The sequence below is a fragment of the Pseudorasbora parva genome, chromosome 24, assembly GCF_024679245.1.
Source record: "Pseudorasbora parva isolate DD20220531a chromosome 24, ASM2467924v1, whole genome shotgun sequence".
In the NCBI taxonomy this organism is placed as follows: domain Eukaryota; kingdom Metazoa; phylum Chordata; class Actinopteri; order Cypriniformes; family Gobionidae; genus Pseudorasbora; species Pseudorasbora parva.
Genome location: NC_090195.1, coordinates 26,522,432 through 26,545,718, shown reverse-complemented (window position 1 = coordinate 26,545,718; position 23,287 = coordinate 26,522,432). Strand labels below are relative to the sequence as shown.

At 37.8% G+C, this 23,287-nt stretch overlaps 1 protein-coding gene across 1 annotated transcript; it reads right to left on the bottom strand.

Annotated features, from left to right (window-relative positions):
- Positions 1–94: 94 nt before the first annotated feature.
- txndc5 (thioredoxin domain containing 5) lies at positions 95–22,580 on the bottom strand. Its single transcript, XM_067434302.1, has 10 exons — positions 22,306–22,580; positions 20,938–21,090; positions 19,959–20,064; positions 17,897–17,993; positions 16,398–16,513; positions 16,224–16,310; positions 15,025–15,174; positions 14,261–14,343; positions 10,136–10,265; positions 95–1,215 (listed from the first exon to the last, which is right to left on the bottom strand). The coding sequence occupies exons 1-10, from the start codon at positions 22,476–22,478 to the stop codon at positions 1,093–1,095; spliced, it is 1,218 nt and encodes a 405-aa protein (XP_067290403.1). The 5' UTR covers positions 22,479–22,580; the 3' UTR covers positions 95–1,092.
- Positions 22,581–23,287: the final 707 nt, after the last annotated feature.

Sequence of the window (23,287 nt, the reverse complement as noted above, 5' to 3'; positions counted from 1 at the left end):
TCATTTGTTTAAATCAATGAAACCACTGGAGAGCAGAGAACACTTACAAGTCCTATCAGCGTACTGACAGTGGTTGACTATGTGAAAGCCACCAAGACTGCATTACAGAAGAAAAAAAAAATGAGAAAAGAATGAGACTGGAACAGTCTAAAAAGACAAATCTAATTTAAAAAAAAATAAAAATAATAATAATACGAGTCACATCTGTAGAACAAACTTTTCTAGGAAAAAAAACAAAAAAATTACTGTACCGCATCTGGTTTTTACCCTTCACACAGCCTGTACTGTAATTCAAATTAAACAATTTTTCCATCAACTGTCACTATACTATACAACATATGATCTATTCTGCATTGGTTCACTTTTCTGATCATTGAGAAATTACCAAAAATAATTCATATAAATGGCAATATGTCTAAAAATGTGTCTACCCCAGTCATATGCATCTAAGAAGCTTTAGAAGAAGCTTGATCTTAGCTGATTTAAACTGGTTACCCAACCTTGCTAACAAACTACCTTAGTCTGGTTCACTTTTTAACCTCTGAACAATGTACAACCAATTGAAACCTAATACCAAAAAAAAAAAAAACTTGAAATTCCAACTGAAAGACCACATACAGGGTCAAAGTGCTGTTTTGCAAGTGTGTATCCTATAGTATACTTTACACTGAATTGAGAGAAAGAGAAAAGACAACAGGTACATGTCATTCTTTTCTTTAGATGGTCTCCCTGAGGTCATTTTTTGTCTTAGTTGATATTCATAAACTAAGCTGAATTTCCTCATAATTGACATTTATAAAATATGCACCTTAAGCGATGTGATGATCTCAAGAGGTGTCTTTTACATACCCACAACGGTTTCTTTCAAGGAGCAAGGGCAAAAATCAAAAGTGTATGGTTGTATTAGCTAATCTCATCAACTGGTCAAAATGAAATCATGTACATTCACATTTTTTCATGTGGAAGAGTGTCCTCACTTCAGCAGGCGTGGGACAGAACAAAAAAAGAAAAAGCAGTCCTTCTGACAGTATAGTGAATGTTGATAGTGTTATCTTGTAGATGAAGTGTGTGAGATGGGAAATGAGGGAGGAGTTACAGCTCATCTCTTGCTTGCTTCATGACAAAACTGTGCAAACTCTCCAAGTCCCGCCCTCCATTATGCTCCTCCCCCTGTTCCCCAGCCCGGAACATCAGGAGTGTTGGGTATCCGCGCACCTAGAGAACAATGATCAAAAGTTTACATACATTTAGGTATCCATTTAAAAATGGAGCAAAGTCAATGGCTGTGTTCAAAATGTGGTGAGCTGCCCATCTAGACAGCATTTGTAGGCAGAGGTAAGAGTTGAGACAAATTAAATTCAGTATAGAAAAATTGTTTAAAACTAATTTGAGTAATTTTTCTTTGCAACATGCTTGCGTCAATCTACTGAAATCTATTTTGACTCCAAGTTGTCCAAAATCACAGTGCCTGAATAGGGAGTACATTTGATTTGGAACGTACTTCGCAACAGTACCAGATTCACCCTATATAGTATGAATGTGTGTTGTAGAAATTAAATCTGGATGTACTTGGATGTACTATTTTTATTATTTAATAATGTGATATTTCATTAATGGTTACTTACAGGCCATACGTGTACAAACAACAAAAGCCTAATAAACTGGCTTCTTCCACAAAAGAACTTAACATTTGCTAATATAATGATTAGCAACTAGAATCACTAGATGGGATTAGTGTTCCTTTCATAAAGAAATTTAACAAATGAGAAGAAACGCTGTTTGAGATTATTTTTTTCTCATGAATAATTCGAGACAACAATATAGACATCATTAAACACTAACTGCAATATTGTTGATGAGACAAGACGACTAAAACATAGTTTAAAAAATAAAAACTCTAAACCTTAACACTAATATCTCTCCTAATTCTTCCATCCTAAATTTTTCAACAAATTTAGCAGGAAACATAATGGACTTTAAATTAGGTGTCTTTAGCTATGTACAGGTCTTTCTCAAAAAATTAGCATTTTGTGATAAAAGTTCATTATTTTCCATAATGTATTGATAAAAATTAAACTCATATTTTAGATTCATTGCACACTTACTGAAATATTTCAGGTCTTTTATTGTTTTAATACTGATGATTTTGGCATACAGCTCATGAAAACCCAAAATTCCTGTCTCAGAAAATTAGCATATCATGAAAAGGTTTTCTAAACGAGCTATGCAAAAGATTCCTGCGGCTTTTAAAAACTCCCAGCCTGGTTTATTACTCAAAACCGCAATCATGGTTAAGACTGCCGACCCGACTGCTGTCTAGAAGGCCATCATTGACACCCTCAAGCGAGAGGGTAAGACACAGAAAGAAATTTCTGAACGAATAGGCTGTTCCCAGAGTGCTGTATCAAGGCACCTCAGTGGGACGTCTGTGGGAAGGAAAAAGTGTGGCAAAAAACGCTGGACAACGAGAAGAGGTGACCGGACCCTGAGGAAGATTGTGGAGAAGGACCGATTCCAGACCTTGGGGGACCTGCAGAAGCAGTGGACTGAGTCTAGAGTAGAAACATCCAGATCCACCTTGCACAGGTGTGTGCAGGAAGTGGGCTACACGTGCTGCATTCCCCAGGTCAAGCCACTTTTGAACCAGAAACAGTGGCAGAAGTGTCTGACCTGGGCTACAGAGAAGCAGCACTGGACTGTTGCTCTAATTTTGCATGTCATTCGGAAATCAAGGTGCCAAAGTCTGGAGGAAGACTGGGGAGAAGGAAATGCCAAAATGCCTGAAGTCCAGTGTCAAGTACCCACAGTCAGTGATGTTCTGGGGTGCCATATCAGCTGCTGGTGTTGGTCCACTGTGTTTTATCAAGGGCAGGGTCAATGCAGCTAACTATCAGGAGATTTTGGAGCACTTCATGCTTCCATCTGCTGAAAAGGTTTATGGAGATGAAGATTTAGTTTTTCAGCACAACCTGGCACCTGCTCACACTGCCAAAACCACTGGTAAATGTTTTACTGACCATGGTATTACTGTGCTCAATTGGCCTGCCAACTCTCCTGACCTGAACCCCATAGAGAATCTGTGGGATAGTGTGAAGAGAAAGTTGAGAGGCGCAAGACCCAGCACTCTGGATGAGCTTAAGGCCGCTATCGAAGCATCCTGGGCCTCCATATCACCTCAGCAGTGCCACAGTCTGATCGCCTCCATGCCACACCGCATTGAAGCAGTCATTTCTGCAAAAGGATTCCCGACCAAGTATTGAGTGCATAACTGAACATAATTATTTGAAGGTTGATTTAAAAAAAAAAATTAAAAACACTTTTCTTTTATTGGTCGGGTGAAATATGCTAATTGTTTGAGATAGGAATTTTGGGTTTTCATGAGCTGTATGCCAAAATCATCAGTATTAAAACAATAAAAGACCTGAAATATTTCATTTGGTGTGCAATGAATCTAAAATATATGAAAGTTTAATTTTTAACATTACATTATGGAAAATAATGAACTTTATCACAATATGCTATTTTTTTGAGAAGGACCTGTACTAAAATTTAAGTTCATCATTTGATTCAGTGCACTTAACGTATAGCCTAGATGCGTGTTTTTACATTGTATTAAAGGGGGGGTGAAATGCTGTTTCATGCATACTGAGCTTTTTACACGGTTAAAGACTTGGATTCCCATCCTAAACATAGACAAAGTTTCAAAAACTAATGTTGGACGTTTGATGGAGTATTTCTGTGTTAAAAATACTCCTTCCGGTTTCTCACAAGTTTCGGAGAGTTTTTTTCGAGTATGGCTCAGCTTGACGTTAATAGAGCGGAAGGTCCTTGTATGGGCCGTACGGGCTCTTCTCCCGGTAGGGTGTGCACGCGCGTGACTAGAGCGAGAGAGGAAATGCATGTCCATAAACACTGCTCTCAGGTGCAGATCCAGTCATCCGTGAACACTTGCGTTGGTTATAGTCCGTGCCGCGCTCCACTTCATTCCTCCACTTTGACATTAAGCGACTTCAACGCTTCAGCACAGCATTCCGGGAAGGCAGCGCTGCATTTGAACCGATTTGAACGCAGAAATGACGGGAAGCTTCACAACATCGCTTCAGTCGCATCGCAAAGTGGATCTCCACACTCCAAGAAGTGTGTTTTTGACGGAGCGGTCCCAGCGATAAAGGTTCGGTCCTGCTTTGGAAGCAGCCGGTGAGTAAAACTGCTTCAAATGTCTGTGCTGTTGCTTATCGTCGTGTGAGTAGACATCAGTAAACGACACGATCACGTGCTTCGTCATTCAAATGCGCTAACGGACTCTATTGTTGTTCTATGTATAACGTTACACTAGTCTGACGTGCAAAACCGTTTTGCTTGCTACTGCTAAGGTTTAGTCGCATACAATAGTCCATAAACCGAATCATGTCCTCATAAACTGCGAGTAAAGACACAAATGTTGACAGGCCACTAAATACAGTAGATTCCACAGAGACGGACGTCCTGCTGTTGCTGTTTCTATTTCAGCCTCCGAATTAGATTCTGGATCATATCTATTAGCTGAGATCGATAGCATGGGTTTCTCCACGCTTGAGGACGTCACCGCTTTGCGCATTCGTCATTCTTTAGCTCCGCTCACACGATACGCCTCCAGGCGCTCTGTTTTTTCCGGAAAGACTCGGTACAGCCCATATTTATTTTATAAATATAATAAAACTAAAGACTTCGGCGATATGAAGGATGCAATACTACTCTATAGGTACTCAAGATAGACATGAGATTTACTGAAACTGAGTTTCACCCCCCCCCCCCCCTTTAAACAAAATACCTGCTTATAATTACAGTTGTAGCTAATTCATTTGTAATTACATCTAATATATACACATTGCATTGTTGACCCTTCCCTCTAGGATTAGTTCACTTCAAAATGAAATTTTTTAACTCACCCCCCATCTCATCCAAGATGTTGGGGACTTTCTTTCTTTAGTCGAAAAGAAATGAAATTGAGGAAAACATTCCAGGATTTTTCACCATATAAATGTACTGCAAAGGCAACCAACGGGTTGAAGGTTGAACCAATGCAGTTTCAAAGGGCTTCAGAGACTCTGCATGATCCCAGCTGAGGAATATGCCAGGGTTGGAGGAGAACATGAGATGGAGTTTTTCAGCACTGGGACCATACTTCAACATGTCATGGCCATGACCTTTTCAACGTGATGCTGCCATACGCCGTGAAGGAGAACATCACCAAAGTCACGCATTAGAGTTTATAATATATATACACGAGTTATTTTTTTAAATGACCCATGGTTTTGCTAGAAAAGACCCTATTCCTCGGCTGGGAATCGTGCAAAGCCTGTAAAGCCCTCTGAAACTGCATTGATTTGGACCTTTAAACCATTGGTTGCCATTGAAGTACATTTATACGGAGAACAATCCTGGAATGTTTTCCTCAAAGAACCTAATTTCTTATTGACTAAAGAAAGAAAGTCCCCAAAATCTTGGATGAGATGGGGGTGAGTAAAATTATCAGGAAATTTTCATTTTGAAGTGAACTAATCCTAGAGGGAAGGGTCAACAATGCAATGTGTATATATTAGATGTAATTACAATTTATTGGGTACAACTGTAAATTATAAGCAGGTATTTTGTTTAATACAATGTAAAAACACACATCTAGGCTATACATTAAGTGCATTGAATCAAATGATGAATTAAAATTTTAGTACATAGCTAAAGACCCCCAATTTAAAGTCCATTATGTTTCCTTCTTAATTTGATGAAAAACTTAGGATTTTTGAATCCTATGAAGATTCCAATGAATATTGAATCTGATTAAGAAAAACATTTTTTTTGGATGCAAGAATAGTAGTTAAAAGAAACCAAATATAAAAGGAGGACTAAAGTGTTAAGGCAGGTGTACACCGTGCGAATTCGGACACTCGGGAGGCTGAGACATTGCAGACGCTATGAGTCAGTTAATTTGATAAATCGCATCAAATCAGCTGGTACACGACACGACTGCCCTGCACAGCGAGCGGCGGCGATAACATGAGCGTTTCGCGTTAAACACAGAGACTGGAGCTTTCAATGTTACCGCTATACCTTCAGATACAAACAATTAAGAAAAAATGTGTGTGGTAATGATTTAAAAAGCAGAGAACAGTAGCCATTCCTTTCAACCGAAACAACCAGAGGAAGAGAGAGAGAGAGAGAAAGAGTGTGTGTGTACATTATATGTTTGCAGCCACTGAGCTATAGCCTAATACAGTGCCTTGCAAAAGTATTCGGCCCCCTTGAACTTTGCGACCTTTTGCCACATTCCAGGCTTCAAAGATATAAAACTAATTTTTTTGTGAAGAATAAACAACAAGTGGGACACAATCATGAAGTGGAACGAAATTTATTGGATATTTCAAACTTTTTTAACAACTCAAAAACTGAAAAATTGGGCGTGCAAAATTATTCTGCCCCCTTAAGTTAATACTTTGTACCGCCACCTTTTGCTGCGATTACAGCTGTAAGTCGCTTGGGGTAGGTCTCTATCAGTTTTGCACATCGAGAGACTGAAATCTTTGCCCATTCCTCCTTGCAGAACAGCTCGAGCTCAGTGAGGTTGGATGGAGAGCGTTTGTGAACAGCAGTTTTCAGTTCTTTCCAATGATTCTCGATCGGATTCAGGTCTGGACTTTGTCTTGGCCATTCTAACACCTGGATATGTTTATTTTTGAACCATTCCATTGTAGATTTTGCTTTATGTTTTGGATCACTGTCTTGTTGGAAGACACATCTCTGTTCCAGTCTCAGGTCTTTTGCAGACTCCATCAGGTTTTCTTCCAGAATGGTCCTGTATTTGGCTCCATCCATCTTCCCATCAATATTAACCATCTTCCCTGTCCCTGCTGAAGAAAAGCAGGCCCAAACCATGATGCTGCCACCACCATGTTTGACAGTGGGGATGGTGTGTTCAGGGTGATGAGCGGTGTTGCTTTTACGCTAAACATAACGTTTTGCATTGTTGCCAAAAAGTTCAATTTTGGTTTCATCTGACCAGAGCACCTTCTTCCACATGTTTGGTGTGTCTCCCAGGTGGCTTGTGGCAAACTTTAAACAACACTTTTCTCTTCTTGCCACTCTTCCAGAAAGGCCAGATTTGTGCAGTATACGACTGATTGTTGTCCTATGGACAGAGTCTCCCACCTCAGCTGTAGATCTCAGCAGGTCATCCAGAGTGATCATGGGCCTCTTGGCTGCATCTCTGATCAGTCTTCTTTTATGAGCTGAAAGTTTAGAGGGACGGCCAGGTCTTGGTAGATTTGCAGTGGTCTGATAATCCTTCCATTTCAATGTTATCGCTTGCACAGTGCTCCTTGGGATGTTTAAAGCTTGGGAAATCTTTTTGTATCCAAATCCGGCTTTAAACTTCTCCACAACAGTATCTCGGACCTGCCTGGTGTGTTCCTTGTTCTTCATGATGCTCTCTGCTCTTTAAACGGACCTCTGAGACTATCACAGTGCAGGTGCATTTATACGGAGACTTGATTACACACAGGCGGATTCTATTTACCATCTTTAGTCATTTAGGTCAACATTGGATCATTCAGAGATCCTCACTGAACTTCTGGAGAGAGTTTGCTGCACTGAAAGTAAAGGGGCCGAATAATTTTGCACACCCAATTTTTAAGTTTTTGATTTGTTAAAAAAAGTTTGAAATATCCAATAAATTTCGTTCCACTTCATGATTGTGTCCCACTTGTTGTTGATTCTTCACAAAAAATTACAGTTTCATATCATTATGTTTGAAGCCTGAAATGTGGCAAAAGGTCGCATAGTTCAAGGGGGCCGAATACTTTCGCAAGGCACTGTAATACTTATAGATTTGAGCCTATATGGCGTGGTTGTGCATGATTTTGCAATAGGGGACAGCCATAGGCTGTCGATTTTTTTTTAAACATGCTTAAAAATGATCGTAAGGTCGGGAGGTGCTCCTAACATGCTCGGCTCATTTCGAATTTCCTCTCACACGCTGCGAGCCACAACAAATATGAGCTTCCGCGATGTCCATGTGATATCTCCCGAGAGAAGAAAATCGTCTGAGAGTTCGTATGACAGCAAAAATCGCACCGTGTACGCCCGCCTTTACAAACTGTTTTTCACAAGCTTCTATGAGCCTTCACTCTCTGGGTTGCCAGACGTCAAGTGATTAAATCTTCCAATCAGTGCTTTTCTCTTAAAAGGATACTTTCCCTGCTCTTTAAAGCCCCACTTGGCTACTTTTGCTCTCGGGGTCCCCCTACAGTTTGGAAAAAATAATGTCCTCAACTACTGTCGTAAGCTCAGTCATCCTACAACAGGGGATGCCATCGCGCGTGCATTTGTTGACATGACAACCCTGATAGCCCTGAACTAGTGATGCGCGGTTCGTCTCATAACCCGCGGACCCCGTATGTCTATTTAATGATCGCGGGTGCGCGGCGTGTTGTAAAAATATATACAGTGGTGCGGTGCGGGCCAAATAACTTCATAAAAGCGTCCCGCGGGTCGGTGCAGCACTAACAGTTCCCCTGAACAGTTCTTCTGGCGGCGCGTGTGAAATGTCTTCATCCCAGGTAACGTTACAGTCAGTGGCATATGTTTCAGCATGTCATATGAATATAATTTCATGGGTTTTATTTTTTTCAAACGACAAATAATCACGATGCTCACGTTTACAAGCCAGCGTCATTATAGTAGTCTATTGGTTACCGTTTTACAGAATCTATATGATACTTCAGTTCAATGTTTGAGTGGTAGCTCACCGTAACAAGCATGACAGCATCGGTCGGGCACGCCTCCTTCAGCTCACGCCGACGAGCAAACCCTGGTCACATTTTGATCCTCGTCCTGCCTTTAATCCCATCATTTTTTCATTTCCTCTTATTGCTTTCCTCCAACAAAACCTTTTCTTTCTTATTTGTCTCTGCTGCTTCGGACATGACTATATTATCCGACGAACAAAGTTGGGCTCGCACGTCCGAATGTAAGGAAGTGTGTGTGTTGGTGGAAGTGACGTATATGCCGTAAAGCAGTCGAATTTTGTAGTTCTATTCTTTTTCTCGGGTTACTACCCGAAACCCGAAGTTTAAAAGTACGATTAAAAACTATACAGACCCCATCAGGCTATGGCAGACGTGTCATTCAACCTATTGTAAGTCGATTTATCATCACAAGAGTCTTAAAAAATATATTATGAAGGTTGAAAAGTTACCTAGTGCTGCTTTAAAATGTATCCCTGGTTTTACTAAATATTCACAATTTGGCAACCATGCACACACATTCTCTCTACACTGTGAATAAAGCACAGATGATATGAAAACACAAACACGTAAGCTGGAGTTTAGTGACCTCCACTGAGAAATTCTGAAAATCAAATACAAGGGGTCTGTATTTCTACATGTGACCACTTGTGCTGTTTGCTGCAACTAAATCTAAATGCAGTGATGAACTGTAATAAATCCAATCATGGATCTCGAGTCTCGATTATATACTTTGTGATTATCGTTACAATATAAATTCATGTACGTAACTTCTGTGTGACTGACAAAACCGTATTTTATGTTGCTTTAGCAGAATTTAACAATTTTGAATTTTTGGAATTACTACTTTCTGGTTTTAGCTTTTGAGAGAAGACTGAGTTACTCTCTACATAAATGTAGTGTGTTCATTTTCATTATAAATCAGGAAACTAGACTAGTAAATTAGTAAAATTAACCATGGCAGCTGTACAATTTGACATTTTTTCTGATTTTTCCTTATAGGTTAAAGTCCAATAATTCAGATTTTTGTGATTATCAGATTAACCATTACACCATGATAAAAATATAACTTTAAATATAACTTAGTAAAACTAGGATTTAAATTCCAAGCCTTTTTGTCCACTAAAAAAAAAAAAAAACATTAGATGGAAAAAAGTTGTGAAATTTGGGTTCAAATTTCCATTCCTGGTAGACGGCACACTAGCTTATGAAACCGGCCAAAAATGTCCTCATTTTTTTTTTTTTTTATGACTTTTTGCCACTAGTATGAAGTTATGTCGACCCCATCCCTCAAACATTCACAATCCCTCCCCCACAGACCATGACTTTGTATTCCAGACTATATGAGCAAAACTCACAGAGAATCTGTTGCAGACTGTTCTCTCTACTGTGCAGTCCACTTTAGCAATCTTTACATCAGTCAGACCAGGAAACTCCTTTTTGGATAGATCCTCCCAGGTAGGGGCCAGGTTCTTGCAGTGACCACACCTAAAACACACAGGCACATCGCGTGAGTGGCTGAACGAGAGGGGAAGATCTCAGCAAATCAGAGACAGGCGGGTCTTTGATCATCTTAACACTTCCTTAGTGGCTGATCAAGAGGAACAGATAGGGGAGGGAAGCACACTGTGTTCACGTGTGCGTGCATGGAAATATATACACACACACAGACATGTCATTGCACAAGGATTGGCAATAGGAAAAGAAAAATCATTGTTTAGTCTGTCATTTGATTTATCTCTAAAAGAAAAAAAAAGGTTAATTTTAAATTAGAGGAAGCATAATTTGAAACAAACTGTAATTATGCAGTTTAAAAATCTAAAATCTTGTTTAAACCATAATACTAAAAAATAAAAATAAAAAAGTTATTAAAAGTATTTTTCTAAAGTGAGTAAACAAAATAACATGATTTTTACTCTAGGTTCTAACAAAATTTTAATGAATGATTCAATGACTTGCTTATAAAAGTCTTCACTAGTTCCAAAACACTGATTCCTCCAGTGATGAAACCAATCTCTTGAACGATACAATGACAAATACATTTTTTAACAGTCACTTGTCTCCACCTACTGGTGTAATGATGTAATCAACATAACCTTTATTTGAAGCATCAGGTTACTTTCAAAAGGTGATTTTCTCTATCAATGCTCAGTGTTGGGAAGGTCACTTTAGAAATGTAATACGTTACAGATTACAAGTTACAATGGGTGCTTCTCAATATCCCTCCTCGTTTCCTCGCTCCTCCTTCATCCTATGACCCAGAAACCGATGGAGCTCAGCCATCTTGTAGAAGATCTCAATTCTCTAATTGCACCGCGAGGAGGCGAGGATGGAGGAGTGAGGAGGCTTCCTGAGGAGTCATGAGCGAGGATACACAGGAGTAGCCTTTGCGGAAGTGTTTTATCGACTAAACGTGACCCAAGCATTAATTATCCTCCCCCTTCACATCGTGCCACAGTTTATTAATCATTATTATTATGTCAGTACACCTGACAGTTACAAAATTATATCAAAGCACAAGAAAATGAAAGAAACAAATAGAAACTAATATTATACAACGAAAAAGCAGTTAATAACTGGAATTCATTGTTAATAATAACTGGTAATATTGGTTAAAATATGGACAAATGTGGTATTTTGTGGAGGCTGAAGCTTACAATATAAATAGTTATCTCTAATGTTCAAGAATCCTGAATAAATCCAGCCGTGTCATCATTAATTGACGCCGCTTTGAAGTGACGTTAAAGGGAGCGAGGATGCATCAATTCACTTGATTCAATTCCTCCGCCCTCGCGTCTTTTCCTTTTCGAGGAAAGGAAGCTAGGAAAGGAAACGAGGATGCATAAATAAGAATTGGGAAGCCCCCCCCCTATTAAGTCAAGTCACCTAATAAGTAGTAGTGATACTATTTCAAATACTTTATTAAAGTAATGTAATGGCTTACTTTGATCATATTTCTTATTTCCAGTACTGAAACAGAACTTATATCACTTGCCATGGTGGCAACTCTCAGCCAGATTGTAGCATAAAGCTTTCAGTGGTAACATTGATTGCTGTGATTGACAGACGTGGTGCGCTGCAAATTCAAACCAGAGCAAATCAAAAGCATCAGCATAGCTTTGCTAAACGGCATTTAAATGGCAGGAGACGTCGCACAAAGCAAAAACATGCAAAACAACAAATTAATATTATTCAACATATTCAGATGTAACCCCCTTTCTAATCATTAAAGCTACACTAGCTGCGTTTTTCCATTACCCTTCAAATTGCGCAAATTCAAAATTGTGATTTGAAAATATGCCCAATGGAAACGCAGAAATTTCGCAAAAACTCCCAAATATCGCAAAAAAGTTTACGCTCTCATGAGGTGGTTTTTCAGGCAATTCGAAAAAGGACATTTTCCCAAAACTGCAATGGAAACGTTTTTTCCGCATTTACAGGTGCGGTGCCGCATTGCTGCAACATAGGGCCTATATATTAGTCTATATTTTCCACTCAATTGTGTCGTAATAACTTACCAAGATATAATGTAGTTAAAAGGACATTTTCTCTTCATAAGGACAGTGGGGTAACTTTAACCTAGTAATGAGGGACCCCGATGCAGCCACAAATAATATATAGGCCTAATGTAATTAAGACATATTCAAAAAAATGTATTAAAACAGAATTATCCAAAGCCTTACTCAAAGGCCGAAGAAACAGGCCAGCTACGCACGTCATTCCAGACGATCTTGGTTTGCTTCTTATTTAATATACAGGCAATTAATTGAGGAAATATCGATCAAAATAAAAGTACAATTTATACAAATCGAAAAAAAAATTAAGAAAAACTCGAAGTGGTCAAAATCATGTGACTCCCCATCTCAAACATATTGCGAATCTTATTTCTTACTCATGCTACTCACTTTGGATAATCAACATATAAATTAAAATAATAATATTACAAGCTAATGTTTATGCCTAAACGTAGCCTATTTAGTTTCGTAGTTAGACTGTTTTCTTTAACCCACCGCCGTTAAAAGCGCCAACATTTTCTCGTTTTTTCCTTCTTCCTTTAAGACAGCAGAAACCTCGCAATACTCTGTCGTGTTTAGCTATACAGATACGTTCAAGACATAATTATAGCCTAAACTATAAACGGTCTACTTTTATTTGTGGACTCAGGGAACTAATTATTTTGTATGCACTCACTCTAAATGCTGTCTTCATTTCAAAAAACCTATTTTGTTTATTAAATGCCTATTTTTTTCTTTTCCAAAGCATTTCTAAATTCAGTTCATATGTCCAAAAAACGAAAAATCTAGCCAAAATAACGAAAGGAGTAAAAAACAAAACAAAAAAACATTTGAGTTACCATGCAAGTTCTAACATTTTGATCTTCTCTATATGCGTCAACCTGGCACGTGTAAAAGTCGATCATTCTTTACAGATGATGGTTTGTTTGGAGAGAAGATGAGAGAGTTATTTATTAAACTCATAAAAGACAATAGAATTACAGGAATACTGGATTCTAAACACAGAAATGCCACATTATCATGAAGACCTTGAAGCAGATCTGCCATTAATCTGCCATCCTTGCCATTAATGCTTGGATAACACACACGTCTCCTTCCAATAAAAATAATGGCTAGTGGGGTGGATGAGATGTACAAACCTACCAAGTGCCATCATTTTGGAATGGCATATCGCGAGAGGAAAGTAATATGTTTTAGTCGCATAACTGCAGCTATGGAAACGCTGTCATTTCGCAATAGTTTTTTAATTGACATTTAAGAAATATTGCAAAAGTTTTTCGCAAATCTGTAATGGAAACGCAGCTACTGTGTGATATTTTCCCCCATCTAGCGGTGAAAAGGTATATGACCATCCAGTGAATATTAGTTTCAGTTCCTCTCAATTCCAATTTCGTTTTAACTCCTACGGTGGCCGATTTAGTCCGAGATTAGCATGGCAATCCCTCTATTGCCATATTTGCTAATTGACTAAACCAAAAGTTATACATTATGAAACATACTGATACAAACTTCAGGAGACTTACTGCATAAATTCAAAGTGTTTGAAGATGACTACAGTGGGGGGAAAAATGGTTACAACATTTTAAGGTGTCCTTGTTACAGCTGATTCATTTTGCCTAGCAACATAAAAAAAAAAAAATGCTATTTTCTAAATTAAAAAACGGCAACCAAAAAAAGGCAGTGCGGTGCGCCTCGTATTTTCAAACCTGAAAAAGGCATTCTGTCTGATCAGGGCTTAGGGCAACATTTCAGTCGCTTTTTTGTTTTACATTTGTTTAGTTTAAGCAGTAAGATTACTAACTAGAAATAAACTAAAGCTGAATTATATATTTTTTAAATATAATATTTTTTTAAAATATTAAAATATACAAATTAACTATTTTGTATATTTTGACCATCCTCAACACTAAACAAAACCATTGAAAAATTACCAGTCAAAACGTCAAATAAGACCCTACTTACACTTACCATGGGGCATAGAACTTGATGAAGGAGAGTCCTTTGGCAACTGTCTCATCAAAGTTGCTCTCAGTCAAGACCAGAACATTAGACTGAGAGAAACAAAATGACATTTTTTTTAGTGGGAGCACATGTTGTACACATTATACACTTTTAGATTGAGTTCCTTGTTAACTAATGTGTTAAATACACTAATAGCACATCATTCGTGTTACAGGGAAGAACTGCTCATGGTATAAACCCTACAGAATCTCCAAAGGCTACCATATCCTGCTGAAGTTTAAATACCTCTCTGGGAAACTGGCTAGTCTCCCTAATTACAACACCAGTTCTGAACACAGCCTAACATGTTTCTTTTAAAATTATTCTTAATCGGAAAAAAATTCCAGAAATATGAAACCGAGCTCTTGAGGGACGTTTTTTTTTAGCCATCCAACAATTCCAGCTGGCCAGAATCCCTTTATAAAAGACAAGCTTAGACAGGAAAGCCAATTAACAAAACAAAATAACAGCTCTTTAAGTTCCCCGCCCACCCCGGCCCACCAACCCAAGCGCACGCACACATGTACATTTGCATCAGCAGGAGGAAATAGCTGCTCTGCCCATAATTACTACCTCAGTTTCAAGATGCAGATTTGTGTCTACGGGCCAAAGTCTGCAGCTCGCCGTTGAAACATCTGCCCGCACATACAAACGAATGAAATCTCTATGCTGCCAAGCAGGAAATTTGCAAACAAAACCCGTACTGTGAGAAAACTAAAACAGACACACACCTCCTCTTTGTCAGGTTCAGCGCTGGGTGGGATTTCGTGAGCGTGCTCCTTCTTAATCACAGGTTCATCTTTAGATTCAGCAGCTTTCACGTGATTATCCACAAACTCTTTAAACGAGTCCAGATCGCGCTTTCCTCTGTACTGATCGATCTGAAAGCATAAATCAAGTGTACAGCTTATCATTATTGTTTGGTGTAAACAGTAATTGCATTTTATCATGGTTTTGTGGACATGATGCACGACATTCTTGTCTCTACATTTGGATTGGGTGACTCCAACACAATCCCATTGGATTAATATGGCGATCAGCCGAAACTTTACTTTATACATTTTTAAATATGGATTTTTCTTTAACACATCAATTCTTTTCCAAAGGCATTTATTAACCTCCTGGGGCCGTGTGGAGCAAGTTATTTGACGAAGAAGATGCATTGTTATGGACCTTAAAAACAGAGCAACAATCCCTGACATTATAAAGCTTGGATTAGCCAGGACTTTAATTTAACTAAACTTTTATTCATCTAAAAGAAGAATGTCATATACACCTAGGATGACTTGAGGGTGAGTAAATCATGGGATAGATCAAAAATGAAAATTCTCTCATATAAATCATGTCACGCAACAGCTCTTTTGCCGCTCAGTCCAGCTGAGGGGGTGTATTCTGGCGGGAAAGTGACGTCAATGCAAACCTTCTAAGAGTGAGTTTGGGGCATGACTACTGTAGCAGGCGGAAACGGTGTTTAGCTGATGTGGGACCATGACTGACGCATATCATGGGGAAAGATATTCAGCTTCGGGTACATGACATTCCATCAAAGATTAAACGGGTCATGAGTCACCACAAATGGGGCATTGCGATGCTACATTCTACAATGAACGCTGCAATACAACATCCTCATGACCTGGTTCAGAAAGAAAATTGTATCTTGTGTTTACTTTGATGTCTCTAGTGTAGACAGCCTCAAAACTTGTGGCCGGCAGATAACAGAAGTCCGCGGTCACTCTAGTGTCAGGCTACTCAATTCCTTCCTTACTCGACACATAGCAATAGCAGATTATATATATATATATATATATATATATATATATATATATATATATATATATACATATATATATATACACATACATATTACCATAAAAAACCTAACTAACCCCAATCTTTTGAACAGTATTATTCAGATGCTAGATGTCCTTACCTTCTCTCCATCACTGAAGAAGAGCAACGTGGGATAACCACGAACTTGATTTTCTGAACACACTTCATAATGTTGTGTGCAATCCACCTTTAGCAAACAAATAAATAATTCAGAAAACAGCATTTAAATTACAACATAGAGAATAGAAATAGTGAAACCATGATGGCCTCTCACCTTGCCGATCTTGACGCTGTCTGAATGCTCAAAGCTGGTGGCGAGCTGTTCCCATGTAGGAGCCATGGCTTTGCAGTGGCCACACCACGGAGCAAAGAACTTCACAAAGTGAGAACCTGCAGATGACAATGGCAAGGTTAAAACACAAAATGCAACAGCAAGATCTAGGTCACATGTAGGATAGCAACAAAATGTTTTACAAAAAGACCATATTGGAATCGAAACCGGGCTCGATATGGAGAGCTAGAATCACTCAAATTCAAATGATACCCAACCCTACTCTAAAAGTCATCCCACCCACAACCATATGATGTTACAGAGCTACTTATCAACTGAAATGTGTAATGTATACACAGTAACAGTCCTGAATGTGGAAGTATATTGATTTAAGCATTACACAAATGACAGCACAATAAATAAAGATTGTAAAGAGTAATAATAATTAATAAAGAGTAAAAGACAAACTTGGTGAGAACCACATTAGGTTTATGCAACATTTTACATGCTTCCAACAGCTGAAAGTGGGAAACATAAACAGCTCTGCAAAGCTAGAGCATAATTTCCTGCCTCTCCTCAAAACAGGAATCGGTTATTTGGCTAACGGACGGAACGTGTAGAATAAAAGGGGTGAAAGAAGGGCTAAAACTGTACCAAAGCCAAGACTATAATTCACACTTCCTGCCAAAGTAATTGTCATAAAGAAAAATAAAAAAAGATAATATTATATATATAAATATATATACACACATAAATACACACATATACACACACTTATAAAGAATATTCTTAACATACAACTAAATTCTTAACATTTGTGTTTGTATTTATATTTTATTTAAAAAGTGCTTTTTTATTTAACTACAAATGTAATTAAATGAAAAAAAGATTAAGATTTTTATTTTATTTTCAAGTAAGTAAACTAATTTATTAATAAAAATAATTAAAAAAAGTAGAATTTTAATAAAAATCGTTTTGTAATAAGATCGTAACTTCTAGAATCATATGGAACAACAAGGTTTACTAAAGATTCCCACCCCTAGTATATATAGTTATGTTTTCAGGCTTTCAAAGTAATAATCAGTGTAAAATCCAGGCAAGAAAAAAATTTAAGAATAAAAAAAGGCTATAAAAGTATAGTAAAACAAACCCAAATGAATCAAGCGGTTTAATCAATCTTGTGAAGAGATTCAATGTACAACCGATTGAATGAAACTTTTTTTTTCACATATAAACATTGATCAAATTACATACATAGCCACATCAAATATGGTCAAAAGAAACTGCACATTTGAACTTCTGAAACAGCTTGGATCATACGATTATTTTTATGTCTGTCTGTCAATGAAATATATAAATTTAATTTTATGGATGAACTGTTTACCAATATAACACTGTAAGATATCACATTACAATTATGTTGTGATGCAACTGTAAAGATAAACTTTTAATATAAAATCTGTGTGAATGTGATAATTTAAAGTTTGGTTGTGAGCTACTACCTTTAGAGATGTGTGATTTGAAGTTATTGGCTGTGAGTTCATACAGGCCCTGTTTGGGTTCCGGAACTTTGGGTGGCTCGGGTTCACTCTGGGGCTCCTGTGGTGTAATGAGTGAAAGACAACATATGAACAAGTGTAATAGTGACATTTTAAGAGATATCATTTTAAGAAAACTATTTGATATCTCGGTTTATTCGAAGTGCGTATAACCCCTCTTGCTCTACTTGTACCGCTCAGAGATCCAAACCAGCGTTTCCGGCATGGGAGGCAAAGACTGCAGCCTCTAGTGTCAGGCACTAGACCAAGCCATGAAGTCCAAGGAACTGTCTGTATACCTGAGACAGGAATGTATCTAGGCACAGGTCTGGGGAAGGTTACTGAAAAATGTCTGCAGCATTGCAGGTGTCAAAGCACAGTAGCCTCCATTCGTAAATGGAAAAAGTTTAGAAACACCAGGACCCTTCCTAGAGCTGGCCGCCCGGCCAAATTGAGCAATCAGGGAGGTGACCAAGAACCTGATGGTCACTCTGACAGAGCTCCGACATTTCTCTGTGGAGAGAAGAACAACCATCTCTGCAGCACATACAGGTCTGTATGGTAGTGGCCAGACGGAAGCAACTCCTCAGTAAAAGGCACATGACAGCCCACCTGAAGGACTCTCAGTCCATGAGATACTAAAGGCTGCAACATACTCCGCAAGAACGGAGAAAAAAAAATTCTCGCTCCCAGGGCTGCAAGAACAAAATTACGTCATTTTGTTCTCGAAACCCTGGTTTGGGAGTTCTCGCAGCTTGTTCTCAACACATCGCCTGAGCAGAACTTTTTTCTTGCGGGTGTCCGAGAACTATATAGTGTTATTGGTCATACATTTAAAGTGGGTGTGGTTAATGCGGAGAAACGCAGATGATCGGCACCTGCTTTTCTCGTGAAGTATGGAATGTACTGGCCATAGCAAACTTTGTTCTTGCCACCTCGAGAAAACAAACAAATTTCTTTGTTTTTGCAGAGTATGTTCCAAGCTTAAGTTATCTGGTCTGAAGAAACAAAGATTGAACTCTTTGGCTTGAATGGCAAGCGTTGTCTGGAGGCACCAGGCTCATTAAATCCCTACAGTGAAGCATGGTGGTGGCAGCATAATGCTGTGTGGATGTTTTCACATTGACCAAGATTCACACAAAATGCGTTTAACTCTTTCCCTGCCAAACACAGAATTTTTCAGTTTTTCAGTTTTCTGTGTTTTCACTATTAAATGCTAGGGGGCACTATTACACATCTTCTGAATGAGTACAGAATCTTCTGATCAAAACACAAAAGAGGAAGATGGAGTAAAACAAGCGATCATATGCAGATGCACATGAAAAATAACATGATCATCAACGTTAAACATCACATAAATCCAAACTATATAATGTTACTGAATGAAATGTGGACCCAGGGCGAGCTACAGGACTGTGCAAGCATTGGGGGTGTTGATGGGCTAAATCTAGTCTATCTGTTTGATAATCGTTCTGAATCTGATCTGAATGCAGTTTTACAAAAATTTGATTCTTGGCTTTTTGTTCAAAATGTTGCTTTTGTTTTAATGAAACTTACCCATGCAAGGGTTGATAAAAGAATGCATAAAGCTATAATAATAATAAAAAAAATGTTTAAAAGAAGAGGATCAGCTCTTTCTTTTGATATATTGCATGCTCAGACATTCATAAAACAAAATATTATATGGACTATTACATTTTTAATGAGAATGGTCAAAAACCCTGGCGCTAGCGGGGAACCTTTTTTTTTTTTTACGTTGGCGGGGAAAGAGTTAAAGTCGGTATTAAACTGAAGTTGTGATAGTTATTTTCTATTGTGACAAATATCCAAGTAAAATGGCTTCTCAGACAAGAAAAATATGAACTTGATTTCATCCACCGGGAACTAACTCGATTGTTGTCTTTTGCTATTGCAGTGATCTTGTGTGAGACAGGTTGCTGGAGGGGAGAGGTTATTGTCCTGCACTCACACCAGGTGAAGACAGAATCAAAATCTCTTACAAAATTCATCAGTTTTGTGATCTTACTTCAGGTTCCTCCTGCAGGGTTTTCAGCATCCAGCTCTCCAGGGCCTGCAGATCTCTTGGGCCCTGATACTTCACAGACTCCTGCTCAGGTTTAAACAGCTTCAGACTGTAACAGAACAAAGTTAGTTAGTCAATGATTAATCAAACCATATTTAACATTTACCTGAAGCACATGACAGTCAAGTCAGGTGATTATAAATCATGCAAATAAACTCACACACACACACACAGACACACACACACAGTAGTCAAGTAATGTTACTGTATAGTGTTTTATACAATGCAGATTGTTTCAAAGCAGCTTAAAACAATAAACACTGATCAGCGAACATAAAACCGAAGCTTAACTGTACTTGCTTGACACGAAAACAAACTTCATTGGTTCTTGCGAAAGCTTAAATGGCAGCGCAACACAAGAATGAACCTCATTGGTTCTCACGTGTCAAGCAAGCATGAAATTCCATTTACCATATCTTATATGCGAGTTAATGAATGTTTAATGTGAATAAAAGCCTACAATAAATCTGTTCATCATACAAAGCAATACTGTCTCTTCAGAATTTAGACTAATCCACACAATTCATATATGGATTAGTTTTACAATTTCTTTATGAACAAAGCGTCAAAAAGTGGGAACTGCATAGTGTGTCAATGGAGGGACAGAAAACTTTCAGATTTCATTAAAACATCTTGATTTGTGTTCCGAAGATGAACAAAAGTCTTACAGGTTTGAAAGAACATGAGGGTGAGTAAATGATGACAATTTTATTTTTCAGGTAAAGTATCCCTTTAACAGTGATACGTGGAACACTTATCAATACAAAGATTTTTTTTTTTTTTAAAGACAGTAGTGTCATAATTCAGCTGAAGTCATCAAAGTACACAACATTTGAATTTTTTTCTATCTCAATGTGTTTTTTGTTTTGTGTGAGGACCATGGTGTGTAATAACAGAGTACTATAGGGGCAGTAATGCTTACGTTGGGTATCCACGGATCCCATGCTCACTGGAACAAAACTTAGTGTCTTTTGTGCAGTCGACTTTCACAACATACACTGGAGGATCCTCCATACTGTTATATTTCTCTGCCAGCTCATTCCATGTCCCCTGCAACCTCTGACAGTGACCACACCTGCACATCACAAACACATTTAAACACTTTTAGCATACTATTTACTACTACTCCATTACATATTCAGTCACATATTACAAAGGTTTCACAACATAAAGAGCACAGTGTTCCATAACTAACTAAAGTAACTTTTTAAATCTGCTAAAGTTATAAAGTTCATTGGTGAAGTAAAGGGAATTTGAATTGCGTGTGAATCCCTTCAAGTAAAAAATAAAATTATTATATACATATATAATTTAAAAGTGCATACAATAAAGTGTAGAACACAGAAATAATCCCAATAGAAAATAAATTTAAATAAAATAAAGGATTTACTGTTTAGTACCTTCCTAGTGAACACCCAAAAATCCCTAATAATAAATTTAGTTCATAAAAACCTTTTAAAGATATGCAACATTCAAGCTTGTGGGTAATAAGTAAACATTCATTCATTTTGGGAAGAAGAAAGCAATAATAATAGTACTTGCCAAACACCATTAATTAGAATGGAGGACAAACTCTTTATTGTTGTTTCTAGTTTAGAATCACGTAGTGTGTCTGTCTGTTTTAGCACTGATGGCTCTGAAATTCCAAATAAATATAAAAATGGCTGTTTGGATTGAATTTCATCAAAGGTGTTGTAAAGAATACATGCAACTTACATGCCTCAAATCATGGTGAACAATACAATACTTTTAACTGATACATACACACCTTTTTTTTTTTTCTTCCAAAAAAGAACTGAAAAAAATATCACCATCACAGAACCATCCCAAAAATGAACCCCTGTATTATTACCAATGCACTATTTTTTTAACAATATGGTAGCTATTTAATTATTATTTATTTATTTTATTTTATTTGGGGGGGGGGGGGGGTAAACTTAAAAAGGATGAGGAAGTGATGTCGAATGCGTTCATGCTCTGCCACGTACACTAAAACTTTATGACTACAGGAATTTTACTTTTCACCAAAGTCCATTATCATCAGCATCACTCTAATATCAAAAGGCAGTGCTTTGTGCATAAACATGCATTAGAAACTTTACATAACTTACACGTCATTCTATTTTTTTAAGGGGTGAAGATTAAAGAGGCTAATGGACTTAACGTTAGTCACTTCGAACATTGCAGCAATTCAACCCAAAACTAACACAACGGCACTAATATCCATACATTTATCACTTTATGTATATCTGAATACAATGAAATGTTTGTTTAAGGTGTTGAGTTTTACCAGGGCGCGTAGAACATGACGAAGTGTGGAGCAGTAGAGACGGCATCATTGAACATCTCCACCGTGTATGTGTGTTTGGCGTGCTCATCCTCTTCAGTGTCATTATCACAGCTTATCCAACTGCATAACAACGCCAAATAAATAAAACTCGTTAAAAACGGCGTCATGTTCATAACTGAGCAGGCCTGTGAATGAAGCGGAGCTGTGAGTTTAAATGAGTGTGTGAGTGAGTGTGCCGCTAGCAGACACAGCTGATTTGAATAACATCCTACCACAACTCAGCAGTTGTGCTGACGAGCCGTATGATGTATAGATTTAAGGACTGCGCAGGCGCTCTCATCTGCGCTGCACATCCGGGACACCGGTGTACGGAGGCTCATGAGAGCCATGTTTTTTTCATTTATTTTATTTTTTTATTTTTTTTACTGTTCAAAATCAAGAAACGTTATTAGATATAGATATATAGACACTATAATGTTCCTATTAGCATACTATTTATTAAAATTGCATTAAAATAGCTTTTCTCCATTCTGTCATATGATGAGTTTGGGTTCCTTGCAACTGTTACCTCTGGCTTGCTTAGCTGGTGACACTTAATATTCAACAATATTATTGGTTTACTGCACTAACACTAACAAAACATGAAAAAAATAAGCTGAAATAATGACAAGCTGCTTTATAGATTATCACAAAAAACAAGCTCTGTGATCAACAAAAGTTAATCATACTTGCACGGTTTGTCCATCAAGATAATTTTCACAGATGAACACAACATTTATGATTTTTGAAACCTTAATGCAGTCGCCAGAAGTAAAAAAGTAGACCAAAGTCGACTGAAAAAAGGTTGACTTCAACGTCACTACGCTTCCAACAACTCTTTTAGTTTTTATCTTAAAACATTTTTCCAGAATGTTTCAGTTATACTAGTTTATGAGAGCACACTTTTGAGCATAACAAGGCTGTAAAAGCAGATTGGGCTTAC

Excerpts from the sequence above, each read along its gene's own strand:
- txndc5 (XM_067434302.1), bottom strand. The coding sequence starts at position 22,478 with ATGAACATGACGCCGTTTTTAACGAGTTTTATTTATTTGGCGTTGTTA. Across the intron at positions 20,065-20,937 it reads GGGATCCGTGGATACCCAAC|TCTGAAGCTGTTTAAACCTG; the intron begins GTAAGCATTACT and ends GTTCTGTTACAG. Across the intron at positions 10,266-14,260 it reads ATCAAGTTCTATGCCCCATG|GTGTGGTCACTGCAAGAACC; the intron begins GTAAGTGTAAGT and ends TGTGTGTTTTAG.